General features: G+C 47.8%; 1 protein-coding gene across 4 annotated transcripts; it reads left to right on the top strand.

Moving 5' to 3' along the window:
* The first annotated feature begins 333 nt into the window (after window positions 1-333).
* LOC100706567 (histone-lysine N-methyltransferase ASH1L) lies at window positions 334-15,992 on the top strand. Of its 4 annotated transcripts, XM_005472642.4 has the most exons (14): window positions 359-1,144; window positions 3,855-4,748; window positions 5,665-9,817; window positions 11,190-11,541; window positions 11,699-11,872; window positions 11,981-12,075; window positions 12,160-12,233; window positions 12,320-12,365; window positions 12,476-12,516; window positions 12,616-12,686; window positions 12,790-12,971; window positions 13,489-13,580; window positions 13,699-13,841; window positions 13,922-15,992. In XM_005472642.4, exons 2-13 carry the CDS (start codon window positions 4,068-4,070, stop codon window positions 13,825-13,827), a joined length of 6,090 nt encoding a protein of 2,029 aa, XP_005472699.1. In that variant the 5' UTR covers window positions 359-1,144; window positions 3,855-4,067; the 3' UTR covers window positions 13,828-13,841; window positions 13,922-15,992. The 4 variants fall into 4 exon arrangements, 2 of the variants coding, with proteins under 2 accessions (XP_005472700.1, XP_005472699.1); XR_003222271.1 differs by lacking the exon at window positions 13,922-15,992 and having other exon boundaries at window positions 343-1,144; window positions 12,790-12,984; window positions 13,699-13,748; XR_003222270.1 differs by lacking the exon at window positions 13,922-15,992 and having other exon boundaries at window positions 343-1,144; window positions 12,790-12,966; window positions 13,699-13,746.
* The last annotated feature ends 82 nt before the right edge of the window (window positions 15,993-16,074 follow it).

The following is a 16,074-nucleotide window of genomic DNA, read 5'->3' as shown; positions in this document are numbered from 1 at the left end:
GCGGTCAGGTGCAGTCTGCAGTGTGTGTTTAATGGTTATTTAGAGGTCACGGTGTAAACAGTGTGTAGTGAATAGGGGGCACAGGGCCCCCAAATCTTATATGCGTAACAGGACCTAATAGTGGACTAAACTCTTTGGAGAATATACCGCTTCTACTGCCAAATAAATCATTACGATACTGTAATTATATATCTGTGACTGCTGTTTTTATCTTATGACTGTGTTCTCATATTAACCCACACTTATGAAAATGTTTCATGTTCAAATTGTGTGCTTTTTATTATTTGGGGGAAATGTTACCAAACGCGAGATAAACAGCTCTCACGTATCAACTTTTACCATCCCCGCGTGCCTCTCCCACTCGCGTAAAGCCGAATCGTGTATTGCATGACGCGATGCAACTTTTCGGCTGCTCCCCCAAATCCTACCAGCAGCCTACTTTCGCCAAGTCGTCGCCATTTTATTAAGCGCCTAAATAGCCCTCCCCGATCGCCTGTTATGAACCGCAATGAGATCCTGTGCTGTATCCACCGTTTTATCTCCTCCTCTGGCCACATGAAAATGGCCACGCAGTTGCATTCCCGCACATCCAACAACCCCTCTGCGCTGCCAACCCTGTACCCCGAGCACACACACACACGCACACACAAGCACGCACACACACGCAGCTGCAGCCTTCAGCCCGTCGCCACGACACGTTAGCAGGCTGTGCGCATACGAGAGCACAATCTGAGCCATTATAACTGGCGGGAGCGGTGTAACTTCGCCCCCCCCCCCCGAGAGAGAGAGAGCGAGAGAGAGAGAGGGGGTAGAGAGAGAAGTAGGCAAAAAAAATAAAAAAAAATAAGATCCAGCGTAACCAGTCCGCCACCTAGCTGCGGAGACGCGCCGACGGAGATCCGTCGACTGTATGATTATGAAAACACCCGCGCCAATGTTGTTGCACAGTAGGCTCTGCGTTCTGATGGGACTGAAACTCGGTTTTAGGGGGTGTTTTAACCTCCGCTGGCCTTAGTTATGTAATCAAAGCAACATCTAATGCACCAAAAAGCCGTGGATCGCTGCTGGTGCGAAGGGGGAGAGCAGGACAGCAACACCTTAACCTCCTGCCTAAACGCAGTTGGCTCTGGGACGCGCTCTCGGGGTAAGTAGCCTACGTAGCCTTATTACTGCTTGTCATGGCAGTCCGTATTAATGTGTGCAGGCCTGTCATCATCAGCGGGCTCAAAGCGCAGCAGGTTAAGAATTTTGTGCATCCGCTTTGCGCTAATTTTATCCCTTGTTGCCGAGTGTGTTTCCCTCCCCTCTGTTCTCCCCGCACGGTGATATTTCTTATTTCAATGTTGCTGACACCAGCAGAAGGACTGGCAGAGGACAGATAGAAGAGAGAGAGAGGGAGAGAGAGAGGAGAGGCGGGGAGGGGGGGCTGAGGAAAAAGGTGGCTCGGTACTAATCCGCACCAGCACAAACACTACCAGCAAGCACATTTTTTCGTGCTACGTAGCCTCCCACTTCCATGTTGAGTTTGAAACGTGCAGCTGGGTCATGTTTTAGGGCGCGTAGATGTGCGATATGTCTCAAAATAGGAGACAGGAGTGACGACAACAACAACACGTGCATGTGTGTATCATTTGTAAGTGCGACAGCATCAGGCGGGTAGTGATTTTCCGAGGTGCGCAAAGTCATTATGGAGAAGGAAGCTCCTGTTGACGTCCTCGGTAAACCAGTGATAGGTTGCTCCAGTGCGGTAACACCCCCACTGCCCATACTGTATCTACAGTAGCAACATCAGTGAGCCTACGCAGCTGCGACCCGGGTACACAATGTACGGCCAACGCACTAACTAGAGGGAAAGTGTGTGTGCGTGTGCGCGTCTGAGGAGGGGGACTCACGTGAGAAACTTCCCCGTACGCTTACCGCGAGGCTTCGTGGTTCAGTGATTTCAGATGCCATCACAGGGGCCCAATTTCCAGCTGGGCTCATGCTGTTGTCAGGCAGATGATAATGGTGTTGTAGTTATCGATGATAACGCTGTCATGGGATGGTGATGATGGCTGGAAATATGGTGGGCCATTATCATGATTTAATCGTTGCTTCGGCGCTCCCGAGCCACCGCACTGACTACAGTGTCAAGTCAACCCATCATCCTGTCACTGGAAATAGCTTCTGGTCTAATGTTAGAATAATTTTGAGTTATGTGTGAGAGGTATAGTTCTGGAGACTATAAAAAGCCATTAGTATGCGCTTTGACTGATGCTGAATGGGCTTGCCCTTTTAAGTCTGAAAACCTGCCACTCTGGCTCTCCTCTTATGGCGAGTTTTCACAAACAGGTTTGTAACTCATACTGCTTGTGCTCACGGCCCCTCCGTACAGGCTTCTGGAGTGGACTTGATAATAAAAGTTGCCGCAGTTAAGTTCAAGAGGACCACCTCTGTCCACCTCTACGCTCATTTTCTTTCATTGTAAGGAGGACTGGTCTTGGAAATGCTTTCCAAAACTGTTACATAACAGCTGTTACTGGAACAGATGTTGATTTGAGCTTCTATGATTCAAGGGAAGGGTTTGGGTGTGGAGGGACCAAGAGGCACGAGAGATAGCCCACTGAGCTCTTAAATGAAAACATTATCTGAGATGCTCTCGTAAGTCTAAGGGGGCAGTTCAGAGCGCTGAGAGACAGATGAGCTATTTCATAAGAGGCTCTCAGGAGAGAGCTGCAAGAATGCTTGCCCGGGTGTGTTTTATTAGAAAATGGATGAGTGTCTCCCTTAATGAGAGAGAGCGAATAATGAAGGAAGCATGACAGAAAGATGCTGCTTCCCTTCGACACGTTGAAAAGCCGTCTGGAAACACCACGAATGAGAGTGAAAGTTTTTCCCTGGTGAGGAGAATGTTATTTTAGGGTGTGTTACTTCACTATAATGTCACATTAAAAGTCCATTTACAATGGGGGTCAATGAAAAGCTTACTTGACTTAGAGGAAGCAATGGGAGGAGGAGGAATTTGCGCTCCTTTCCAAAAATAAGTTTTACCCTTTCCTACGGATTTGTGTTACCACTACTGAAAGGGGAGGAGGGGAACAGTCGGACTGTGAATGGAGAGATTTAAGTTGGAGAGAAGGAAAAGAACGACAAGGAAGAGGAAATATGGTTCTGATTAACATGGATACAGTGTATGAGTTGACCATTTTACTGTGTGGTCTACACACACACACACAGAGAGAGAGGGAGAGAGAGAAAGAGTGGAAGGGACTAATAGAGAATGCATGCAAAAGCTTACTGCCAAACATGAAAAGGGGAGTTTCGGAGAGAAAAGAAAGTACAGCAGCGGGAAGGGTGGGAGGAGAAGTGCTTGTGGGAGTAGCTGAGAACAGAAGGCGCAAAGACAGTGGAGAGAGGAGGGGAGGAGACTGGATCAAGTGTTTGAATTAGCCAGAAGCTGATTGATTGATAGATTGATTTGCGGAGAGACACGGGAAGGATTACGACATAAGTGAAAAGTGTAGAGGTTTGGGGTGTGTTCGCTGTCTTTTAGCTCCATCGATATTTGCGGATTGTCGAAGCGAACTAGCCCAGGCTGTTTTTTGGGGGGGGAATGTAAGTCAGTCTTCCAGTTAGTGCCGACATTCTGGGAATCAGCAACGTTGATTGGCCTCCTGGGTTTTCTGGATGATGAGATCATCTCTGTGGACACAGACTTTAGCACCTCGCTACAGCTGCCTGCAGGAAGGGGACTTTCCCCTCAATTCCTGTACTGCTGCTGTTCAACATCTTAGCTCACTGAAATGACTAATCACTGGCCTCTCTATCTTTCTGTCTTTTCTTCCACTTTCCTTCTGCCTTTTACTCTGTTTCAGTGTAACCGTAAAGGACATCAGAGAGACCTTCCCTTGCCGGATGAAGGTACAGAGCTGCACTTGGACTCTTACTGGATCTTTTTTTTTTGTGACCCTTGTGATCGACACCTGCATTCTGCTCTTCACCCTTGACCCCACCAACCCCACTGGATTCATTTAAAAGTGTTATACTGGTAACCTCACAGCATCCTACTTCTCCCCCCGACTTCTCTGATGGACCAGAGAGTGAAGGGGGGAACCCCTCCGACCACAGCCTCCACTCTGGACCCCGCCTCTGCACCTGAAGACTCTGAGCAGGACCAAGTGGCAGAGAAAAAGAGGAGAGGGGAGGTAGAGAATGGCGAGGCAGTGGGAAAAAAGGAGGAGGAGAAAAAGGGAGGAGGAAAAAAGAGAGAAGGAGACAAGGGGGCAGTGCTGGAGCTGCTCATCGAGGGGCGCTGTGGCAGCGTGGGGCAGCAACAGCTTCAGCTCTCTGGCAGAGAGGCCAGCTGCCCCGAGGGGAATGTAAGAGTCCGAATTGGTCTCCAAACCAAGCGCACCAAGAAACCGCCCAAGATCTTGGAGAGCTACGTCTGCAAGCCCACCATCAGGACCTATCAGAGACAAGGCAGGGGGGGTTTGCTGAAGGGCGATGGAGAAGGAGGGGGAGCGGGCCAGCAGAGTAAAACCAGCTCTGCCCCAGACGAAGCAAACAGAGAGCAACACTCAGGCTTGGATGCTGTCCAGACCACATCCAAACAAACTGCATCTGCTGCTTCACCACCAGTTACATCATCAATACCGTTGTCGTCTTCGTCATCACAGTCAGTGTCGCTGTCACCGACATTTTCTACAGCTTCCAGCCCGGCCTCTGTCCCTGTCGTAACCAGCCAAGGGACGAAGTCTACCAAACAGGTAAGTTAAGGACAAGGACAGTGTGCCTCACATATGTGCAGTGTTCCTCATGTCAGCTGCCAACAGACTGCCCTTTTTGGGGGGGATTAATAAAGTTGATGTGAATCTGAATAAATCTGCAATTAGCTGAAGTTAGCTTGAAAAATGGCACCTTTGTGCTTTGTTTAGGCTTTTTACAGTTAACCACCATTCTCATAGAGTCTTTGATGTGGTGCAAAATCACCCAGCATTGAGCTCACTTGTAATATCTATCTAATAGCCATTGTCTCAATCCTGAAACTCAAGCAGGGCATTTTAAAAAACAGACCTATAAATAGGACAACAGCACGGCAACCACTTGGAGTTATTACAGACACTGGCCCATCAGTCCTTATGACAATCACCCAAGGGAAAGCTTATAGCTTTAGCTGCACAAACGCCACTCAAGCTACAGCATACCAACATTACAGAACAAGTATGAAATGTCAAGCCTTCTCATCTGTATTAGTGGCAATTTATAGCCACCAATAGCATGGCTTTCTCTCCCTCTCTTTCTGTCTCTGCTTGGCTCTCTATATCTGTCCCTCTCTTCTATTTTTACATCCCCTCTTTTCTCTACCTGCTCTCATTTATCTTTCACTCCCCCTCTGTCCCTGTCCCACTCCCTTCCTCTCCGTTTCTCTGCCTTTGTATTTCTCCTCTCTTTGTCAACCCCATTCCCGTTTCCACTCTCTCCTCCTCAGTGTGCCCTCGTTTCTCTGCTTGATTGAGTCGTTTTATCTTCACTCTCTTTTTAATGGGGGAACAATAACAAAAGAATTTCAGTTACTGTCTCTTTTCCATTGTCCGTCACTGTTGTTGACAGCAAACTAAAAGATGCCTATGACAGAGATTTGCTTTTTTTTTTCCTTTCTTTTTTTCTTTTTGCGTTTCTCAGGTTCCTATCAAGCTGGCCGATAAGACAGAGGTGAATTCATCTGAGAGAGTGAAGAAAGACAAATCTCAGAGTGTCAATGGCCAGCCCGTCCTTGCAGGACCCAAACCCTGCTCACCCACAACAGACCAGGCAGCTTCAACTACTCCTTCCAGCCCATGCATCCAGACACAGTCTCCACTGGAAACCAGGAATGACGAAAACACCTCCAAGAAGCATAATGGTTTGGTCCAGACAACCAAACAGAAGGGCCTGTCCAATGGGAAAGGCTCCTCTAACATTCTTGGCACTCCCACTTCATCCAAAGTCAAAGTTGGAAAACACAGCACTTCCACCTCTACTTCTTCCATGGACTCTTCGACAAGACCTCCAGTCTCCACTGGTTCCCATAAAGAACTTAGCCTTTCCAATAAGAGCAGGCCAGAATCTCCCTCCTATCCCTCAATTACCCCAAAACCGCAGTCAACCCCCGCTGTGGAACTCTCTGTCCAATCCCAAGGTCACGATCCCTCTGTAGAGCACCCGCTGGAGAAAAAGAGAGAGAAAGAGAGAAAAGCAAAAAAAGAGAAACGCAAAGACAAGAAGTCGAAGCGAGATAGGCTGGAGGCTGATAAAGCAAAAAACGAGGGCAGAAAGGAGGAGGGTAAGAAGAAGAAAAAGGAAAAAGGGAAGGACGGGAAATCGAGACATGGCAAAGAAAAGGATGAACGACATAGAAGTGATGATATACGGAAGGATGATCTAAAGAGTGACAGAGGGAAGGTTGAGAAAAAGAGGGATAAGCTCAGCCCAGACAGACAAAGAATAGAGGATAACAGTGCAAAATGTGGGGAAACAGCTGACAACGGCAAGCTAGATAAAACCTGCAAATTAGTGAATACAGGCAGAGTAGATGAGAAGGAGAAGACAGATGACAGTTGTAAGTCAGTTAAACAAGCTGAGGCAGCAACAACAACAGGTGACACCAGTAAATCAAAAGAACAGGACGTCTCAAGACATTCAACAGTGCCTCCAAGCCACCCCTCCTCTTCTGCTCCTCCCCCTGTGCCCACGCCTTCTGCCCATTCTCCCATTTCTCCCCCTTCTTCCCCACAAGAGCAGGATAGCCGACCGCTCAAAAAACGTAAAGCCAGAAGGCCCAGCTGGACCAAGCTGGTGCACCGGGCTCAGAGAGTGGAAAATCAGGAAGCCCCTTCCGATTCTCTACAAAATCCTTTACTGAGTTTCACCCAGAACACCAAGACGCCCCTTCCCGCCAAAGCCACTATTCAGCAGAGTGATGAGTCACACCCAGCAACCTCTGGCTCCCTAACCAGCAGCTCCTCCCCAGTGTCTTCTGCAACCAAACCTCCAACCCCAAAGCAGAATCACCCCACATCAGAATCCAGCCCCCCTTCTTCCAGAAGCCCCATAAACACGGTCCGAAAAAGGGGTCGTCCTAAATCCTACAGCTCTAGTTTAGACGAACCTCCCCCTCAGCTTACACCAAACGATATCCCAACTGAGGTGCCTCTCCGGGGCTGTGACGGAGTTCCGAAAGCCCCTGTGCTGGAGCCAAGTGCAATACTGCAGTGTGCGGCTCAGTCTAAATCCAGCCCCAAGAAGCGTGGCCGGCCTCCCAAACGACCTTTCCCTGAGGAGGCGAGTGGAGATCCACTAAATCACGCTGATCATACAGTGAGTGGTAAAGATTTTCACCCCCCTGAAAAGGGAAACAGGCAGCTAAAGATCAGGAGGCTGATTAATGAGATGAAGAAAAGAAAGAAGAGGAGATTTCACAAAGTAATGCTGTCTGGGTATTTAGGAAAGGAAGGAAGGGCAGGAGAGGCAGCAGATGGTGAGACTTCTCAGAGAATGTGTAAATCGATAGAGGCTACAACAGTACACACACTCTCAGCCCTGTCCTCCTCCTTTGGGAGTAAGCTAGGCCCTCAGATCAATGTGAGCAAGAGGGGGACCATCTACATGGGCAAGAGGCGAGGACGCAAGCCTAAATCCCAAACCGCTAACCTAAATTCAAACTCCCAGAACTCCACTCACTCCTCTCTGTTTACCAGTCCCTCGGAAACTTCTCTCTTCTCGACTAACCAACCCCAGCCTCCTCCGTCTCACCCGTTTCCCTCCCCATCTCTTACTCACTCCAGCGGGGCCCAGAGTCCTTACAGCGAGGGCAGCCTCGCAGAACCAACGTCCTCCCTACTTTTTCCTCACCCCTTCTCCCTCCCCTCCCCATCCTCCTCCTGTACCTCCCCCCGTCCTCCCTCCTCCTCATCGCTCTCTCCCTTTGTGAAGAAGAGCTGTCCATGTCAGGGAAGGCATCACTTCCCCTTTCACCAGTCTTCGTGTAAGCTCTCTTGCCCCACCCCTCCACTGCATCACACACCTGGCTCTCCTGGCCACCTGAAAGAGGCCACCCCGTCCCCGAGGAGTGAATCACACAGTGAAGAGACCCTGCCCAGCGACAGCGGGATTGGAACAGACAACAACAGCGTCTCTGAGCGAGGGGAGATGAGGGGACCTCGGGGCGTGCTGAGGATGGGTCAGGGGTCAGGAGCGATTCTAGGTGGTCAAAGGCACCTTTCTTCCATCATGGACTGTCCCTCTCCAGTCTCTTCGCCTCTGTCTCACATACCCAGACACACCAACCCCATGGCCAACTCAAATACCATGGAGCGGCACAGAGACCGACATCGACACAGGCGCAGGGATTACGACTGTTCTCCTTCCTGTACCTGCGTGTGTCCCTGCCCCTGTCCAGGACACAACAAGTGCACTCATTCGGACTATTATTCCTGTGTTGGGCACAATGCACTGAAGAGACAGAAAAATAAACACAAGAAGAAGCACCAGCAGCTGCACATGCAGGACCCAGAGTTTCTGGCCGAACTCGAAGATTTAATCAGTCAGTTCAGCGAGGTACATATTGGACGGCGTAGTTGGGCGAGGACAGGACTGGGACAGGGCTTTGATGGGAGTGCGAATGCTGCCGGAGGAAGGCGACATCACTCCTCCTCTCATTCCCATCGCTCCAACATTTTCAGGATCAATCTAAATGGCTTCTACTCTCCTCACCCGTCATCTTTCTCTGCTAATCCCACGTTCTCCCCGCAACCTTTCTACCCTTGCCACTGCAACAGAAAGCCAGACCGCAGGCAATGCGGCTGCCCTTCAAAGTTTCAGGAGACCATTGAGAATATGGGCTTCTACAACAGCTATCCCACAACCTCAACACTTTACCACCACCTCCCCTCCTACACGCTTCCATCTCCCCACCAGTATGCCCCCCATCAGCCCCACCACGCCCACTTTCTCCTTAATCCACCTAGGTTCCACAGGCGGAGGAGTAGGCTGCTGAGGGAGGGAGCTTTAGGAGGGGAAATTGAAGGGGATATGGGGGTAGGCAGTGGAGGACGGCCACACCTCGGCTCAGGGTTCACATCCGGCTTCTCTTACGGCTGCGGGAGGAGCGAACACAAACACAAACATAAACATCGTCACAGGCACTGCGAACGAGACGTGGACGACGAGGAGGAGATACACGAGGACGAGGAGGAAGATGGAGTGGAAAGAGAGGGGCTGGCCTGCTCAAAGTCAAGGTTGGGGTTCGTTTTGGGGCAAGGAGAAGGAGGAAGGAAAGGGGCAAGGGGAACAGGGAGCATGCTGGGTAAAGAATCAACTTGGTTGCGTGAGAATGGAAATGATTCCTTTTCCGCTGTCGCTGCTGCCGCTGCCTCATCGTCATCGTCCGCAGACAGGTACAAACACACTTCGCTCACGTCACTGGGGCTGGGATCCTCTCACCTGTCTTCATTCGGAGGAGGATGGGGCGGCTTGGGTCAGAGCTGGGCGAAATTTGGGAGTCTGGGAGCTACAGCGTTCGGAAACTCAAACCCCAGCTGGAGAGGCTTCACCGGAGACCAGCACGCAGGAAGACTGATCGCGTCGGACGGCGAGGATGAAGATGGGGACGAGGATGTTCAAGAGTCGCACCTGTACAGGACGTCCCCATCGCCGACACACACCAACCTGTTCACGTCTGCTGCCATGGCAACAGGAGGGAGGGGTCTGAGGAGTGGATTGGCCATTAGGAATCAAGGAAGTGTAGAGAGGTCGTGGAGGAGAGACGAACCGGCGTGGACAGAGAGGAGAGACGCAGGTGAGGGTGCATGAATGATTTGATCTCTGACAAGTCTTTGCTTTCAGCCGATCGATCAGTGCGAGGCTGTGATCGCATGACAGCGTGACTCTGTGCTGATGAATGCTACAGAAATCTCCACTGAGGGCATTTTGAGTTTTGTGAATAGGCTGTTGTGTTCTGCTACTGTGTCATCGGCGGAGAATATGAATATATAGGATACTGACAGTAATCTAGATAAAGCAGGGAATCTATCATCAAATGTACCTACCACTGAAATATGACAGCAGCAAGCAAATCATGACAGCTAGCTGAGTGAATAAGATTTATGCCAAGAGCTTCTTTCCACTTGCACGGTATGACAGATTTTTATATTTGTGCAATGTGGAGATGAAACTGTGCTACCAGTAGTGTCCCCAGTATAGGGACAGCACTGCTTTTTCTCAGGTGTTGTTAAGCCACGCATCAAAAGCCTGGAGGGTGTTTGAGAGGAAATCAGACTCCATTCTTTTTATAGCTAATTTCAGACTCTCTCTGCTGTGCGAGAGACGTGCCTGACACAAACACACAGCCTCTCAGCAACCACTATCTGCTGGAATTTTTATAAAGTGTTATAGCAGGAGAGCAGCGTCTTGATGGGAATCTGCCAGAAAATCTTTGAAATCTTCCTGGTCGGCAGTGAACCACACGCTGTTGCAGCCTAGGGCTACCCAGTGAGAACAGTCATTAGTTAACCACCAGATTGGCTATTTAAAGATTGGCCTATCCCTCACTGCTGGCCAACAAGGCCTATTTGACTTGGAAAAATCCAATAAGGAAAGAGTGGTCAGTCTTGTCACTGGCAGTGGAAAATGGAACAAAAAGACGAATGACCTCAGAGAGATGGATAAAGGAATAGCACAGAGGTCAGACGGGGGGCAAAGGAAAAATGTTTTTGCAAGCAGAGGAATACATTTGACATCCGTTCACCGTCTGTAGCCGCTGAGCTTTCTGGGGTTGTATTTCACAGTAACCGAATTTGTAAAAATAAATAGTGTGCTTAGTGCATATTTGTGCATGCTCACTGAAAAAGTATGCATGATGCACCGTGTTTATGTCTGTTTTTCTTTTCCTTGTTTTTTGTGGCGTGCATAAATCACTTTTTAATGTGTTTCCCAGAAGTGAAATGGTCAGAGGAAATGTTGTGACTCACCTAATGTGCGGCCTATGTGCATGACTCAGCCTAGACTGGCCTCACCTCACACCTCCTGCCGGCTCAATCACAGATCCACATCTGTCTCATTTCCTCTCCGCCACTTACACCCCACCCTCCCTCATGCCTCCGACTGCCCCTCCCCCCTCCCCCCCACAACCCCGATCCCCCCCCTCCCTCTTGTTATTTCGATGACTGCAGGTTTACAAGGTGACTCGAGAAGCCGAGGGCAGCAGAAAAGTGTGCCAACGTCAGACAGCGCGGCGCTGAAGAACAAAAGGAGGCCAGGACGGCCCAGGAAGCACCCGCTGCCCTCCTCTGTGTCCTCCCCCGCGCACTTATCTGCAACGCCGTCCATGTCCTCACCTGAAATCTTGCCAGGACACAGCCACGTCAGAGATGAGAGAGAAGTGGGAGGGAGAACAGAAGAAAGACTGCCAGAGAGAGACAGGGGAGGAGGCGACACGGCGCAGCAGGTGACGGAGTCGGAGCTGCAGGCCAAGAGGAAGAGAGGACGGAAGAGAAAACACAGTGACTCGCCCTGTCATCAGAGGTAAACACCTGAGCTGGTTGACTTGAAAATTCAATACAACCACTCACTACTGTCCTATTAACCCATCGTTTTCAGCACTGTGTGCTAAACCAGTGCCTTTCTCTCTTTCTTTTCCCTCTCTATCATTCTATCTCTCTCTTCGTGCTTTCCTTTTTAGTGTCGCTGAGGATAAATCCGAGTGCGACGCCCTCCCTGAATGTTTTAGCCAATCAGACGTCGACCAGGCTCCGTCCCAACCGGTAACCATCCAAAGAGAGGAAAAGGCCGATGGTCCTCCCAGGAAGAAATTCCTGAGGGCAGGTCTTTACTCTGATGATTACAAAACTACAGAGTGAGTTGACTGAATCCATAAACAAACTATTATAATGGGTTTTTTTCCCGTTATCTGTTTTTTCTTTTTTGTTTGTTTGTTTAAATATTTATTATGTGTCTTTCCTAGCCCCCCCTCCCAAACCCAGAAGAACTGCAAAGAGAACATGGAGTACACGCCAGGGGAGAACGAGTACAGCCTTTTACCTGCTCCCATCCATGTCGGTGAGTATATAAGAAAATGTAAACACTGCTAGTGTGTACTATGTTATAGTAGTAACTCAGCTAAGCTCACTTTATCTTCTTCAGGGAAGTACCTGAGGCTAAAAAGAATTCATTTCCAGCTGCCCTATGATGTGATGTGGCTCTGGCAGCACAACCAGGTACAGTCACACCAGATCAGAGTTTGCAGGGCATGAGCTTTTAAAAAAATGGACTGGGATCTAACTTTCATGTTCTTTGGTTACAGCTTCACCGGCAGCCTGCTGTCCCCCTGAAGAGGAAGCGGCGTTACTGTGAGTTGCCGCTATTACAGTGTTACAGCAGTTGCTAGATGTCGTTAGGTTTAGCTGATTTGCCGGATCATTTCTTTCTTACCGTGTTTCTTTCTCTCTGATTCACTCAGGCCGGCTGAAAGAGAGGACTGCATCATCTCAGCAGACAGCGGTGAGTTTTTTGTGGCTCGTGGTTATTTGATTCCAATGATGAATGTTTTTGCAATAATCTGTCCCGAAGCTGACGCGCGTCTCTGCATTTATTGTAAAGGAGGAGAGCTCGAGTGACATTACCAGCTTGTTCCCGCACCTCGACATGGAGCCTTTGAGCAGCAGCGAGAGGTATGGAAAGTACACGGCGATTCGCGTTTCACATTAAACTATTTGTTGCGATATTATTGAACTAATGTCAGCGGTTAATCTTTCTCCATTTGTGCCGGGCCAGGAGCTTTGTGGTGAAGCACCATGTGTTCCTTGTGAGGAACTGGGAGCTGGTGAGAGACAGACAAATCCGGATGAGAATAGAGAGGGAGAGAGAACGAGACGCAGAGGGAGAGGGAGAGGAGGGCGACTCACGACATCTGTCCTGTGAAGGAGCCAATGGGGACGACAGCCACATCAAGTCAGGTCCATGAAGCAAGTGTGTGTGTTAGTTTTTGTTTCTGTAGGTGTTCGTGTATGCCCCCGTGTATGTGGTTTAAACTCTATACATTTTCATTTTTTACCGTGCAGACTTCTTTCGGCGTCTTGTGTTGTGTCTTTTCCTCCACGTGTGCATGTATGTGTACGTGTGTGCCGTACAGCCCGCCGTCCTCACAACTGGCTTGTCTCTGCATATCATACTCAGCAACAAAAACTAAGTGGTTTTCCAACCACAGAATTCAGCCTGCAGAAATGTTTCCCCATTTCTGTCATCCACCGCTGGTGTCCAAGAACCCAGCAGGCATCAACTTTCCCCATTAACAGTGAAACCACACACAGTTTCCATCAAAGACTCCATGACTGATTGCAGATAGAAATCAAGGGGAAATAAGGACACTTGCATAATTACAGACATTTCTGTAAAAGAAACGAGCGCAGTTTTCATTCCCTCCTACGTCGCCTTCACTAACATACAGAAAACTCTTTGGCCTTTGACCCTCAGATCATCCAGTGGGGGTGGAAGTGACGGTTATCAGCAGTGACCCCCCCCACCAAAGTCAGGACACCTCCAGCTCGTTCACTGCCAGCCCCTGTGTGAGTCAACAAATCTACAAACATAAAAAAATATATATATATATTTTAACAATGCAAAAATTCCACAAGGATAAAAAATCTGCTTTTGAAATTAACTGTGCATACTTGTTCACTCCAGCCCACCAAAACCCACAGCAGACATGAGGAGGAGGGAGAGGAAGAAAAACAAGGCGAAGGAGAAGTTTGCAGCAGAGAACAGAGGAGGAAACGGCTGAATGATTTACTTTTGAACCTGCAGCATTCATAAGCTAAAAAGAGGGGGTAAGCGAAGCGTCTGCCACTGAAGCAGAAGCCAGAGGTATGTGTACTATTTAGTTGACAGTATCTTTTCTTTTGTGTAGGTGGGACCACTCTGAGAAAGGGACCAGGGCCCACCACTGGACAGATGAACTGATGTCACAACGCTGCTGTTAACAATGGCAGTCCCGCAGAGAAGAAGCGAGAAAAAGGAGACGAGATCTGGCTAATTATACCAGCTGAAAATGCAAAAGAAAGACATCTCAAACGCTGACAGATGAGTGTGTTGAACCTAGCTTTCTGAAGGGCATCCACATCAAGGATGAAACCATGGCAACACATCTTTTGTCCGAGCGGTGAGGGATGAGAGAAACAGAGATAGACTGTCCCGTATGAAAGAAAGAAAGGAAAAGACAGAAAGAAAGAAACAGACCAGCTGAAATGAATTTGCACTAGTGCTGATTGAACAAGCACACTAAAGACTGTATGTATGCTGAGTGGACACACTATAAACACACACATACTGTACACTTTGATTGCTCTTACTTCAGCACCTTAAGCAAATTTGGGAAAGACGGACATTGCAGGGGAGTTTGGATATGGACTTATATGGTACTCAGCATTTCAGCTCCGACGTTTCCAAGAGACGTGGAGCTCGCAGGCTGCCCAGAGCAATACAAAATGTAGCCTGGGCCCTAAGTAGGTCAAAATCGAACGCTCATTTAGTTGTTAAGCTTTCAAAGTCACATTGCACCTTTGGGAAAATGACACGAGAGGAGACGTGAGCCAGTTAAAAGCTGTTGAGACAGTGTTGGGGGTTTTCTTCACTTTACCAAGACAGTGTCTGCTATGTACCAGTGAATAGGCAGGGGAGGGGGGTGGGCTTAGTGATAGGAATTTTGGCATCGCTGCAAGAGAATTTCTAATGAGGTTTTAAGAAAGAAGTTATTTTTTGGAAAAAAAAAAAAGACAGCTCGAGTCGTGTCCGCTAAAAGAAATGGACGAAATATATTCACGATAGGAATGTTTATTGTTCACTATTTTCAGTATTGCTTCTGAGGGAGGAGAGGTGGACGTGTAAAAAGTGTTTTTGTTTACTTCAGACTGCCTTTGAGAATGTTTCACTCTTTGCTTCAGAGCATTGACAATCAGAATGTCCTCGGCGGGAGGGAGGAAGGAGAGCGGAAAGGGAATGAGAATCGATTTGCCCCAAATGCTCTGTAGAAGTGCCATGTTGTCTTGTGTACGTACCTAAGCGAACTCATGCAGTCTTTAAAAGCAATATCTCCTCTGATAAGGACTATATAAGAACTTCCTTTTTAAGAAAAACAAAACAAAAAAAACAAAAAAAGTTGTGAATATTTGAGGATTGGAGGTCATTTTTCTGTACAGATGCAAAGTAGTTTGTTCTCATCTTAGGAACATCGGGCTAATCCACTTATTGGAAGTAACATAAGCGTTTAGTTACGTGTGAATGTACAGTACATCGAGAGACCTGTTTTCTTTCTGTCAGCGGTAGCGTGTAAAATTAGTATTATACACAATACAGTCTGGATTATACATAAAAGTTAATAAACCTTTCATTTTACTAAGATGTTTTTAAGAAACTATACAGCTGACCAATATATCAGACATTTCTCCTTAAAGTTGACTATGATTGTATATGATTTATTTTGTTTTTTGTAGGACATAACTTGTCTGTTTGGTTTGTTTTGGGTTTTCTTTTATTGGTTGTTTTTATTTGATTTTTTTTAGCTGAGCGTTACTTTTGTTTTTGGTCAGACAATCAGTGACAGTGACTTAGTTTTTCCAGTGTTACATTTCTGCTCTCTTTCAGTAGTGTGGCTTCTAATAACAAGCCAAGAAAGTGCAATTTCTTTGACTGTTTACATACTGTATGTATATTTTTCCCTCTTTCCTTTTTTAAACTAAGAGCACTACATTATTGCCAGTGGATGATTAACTTTATAGCAAAGGTACACGTAAAGAGTTATTTATCTAGTTTGCATGACATGTAACCTTTGCCTGTTGCCTCTGATAATGTGCTTAAAAAAAAACAAACAAACAAACAAAAACAAAAAAAACAGTGATAACTCAACGCCATAGAATGTCAGCTCAAACTTTTTGCCTCTGTATCCATAATAATAAAAGCATTTTATGTCTACTAGTACTAAACCCTGAAAGCTCGTGGTGTCTCAGCTTAAAGGCCTCCTTCTTGCTTTGTGTACTATGAGGTGGACGAGGGGGGGTGGTGTTG

This window comes from Oreochromis niloticus, linkage group LG11 (genome assembly GCF_001858045.2).
Source record: "Oreochromis niloticus isolate F11D_XX linkage group LG11, O_niloticus_UMD_NMBU, whole genome shotgun sequence".
Classification (NCBI taxonomy): domain Eukaryota; kingdom Metazoa; phylum Chordata; class Actinopteri; order Cichliformes; family Cichlidae; genus Oreochromis; species Oreochromis niloticus.
The sequence above is the reverse complement of the archived record's forward strand: the minus strand, read 5'-3'. Positions and strand labels throughout refer to the sequence as shown.

Coding starts and splice junctions, on each gene's coding strand:
- LOC100706567 (XM_005472642.4), top strand. CDS start 4,068: ATGGACCAGAGAGTGAAGGGGGGAACCCCTCCGACCACAGCCTCCACT. Junction 9,818..11,189: donor GACAGAGAGGAGAGACGCAG/GTGAGGGTGCAT, acceptor CGATGACTGCAG/GTTTACAAGGTGACTCGAGA. Junction 12,234..12,319: donor GGCTCTGGCAGCACAACCAG/GTACAGTCACAC, acceptor CTTTGGTTACAG/CTTCACCGGCAGCCTGCTGT.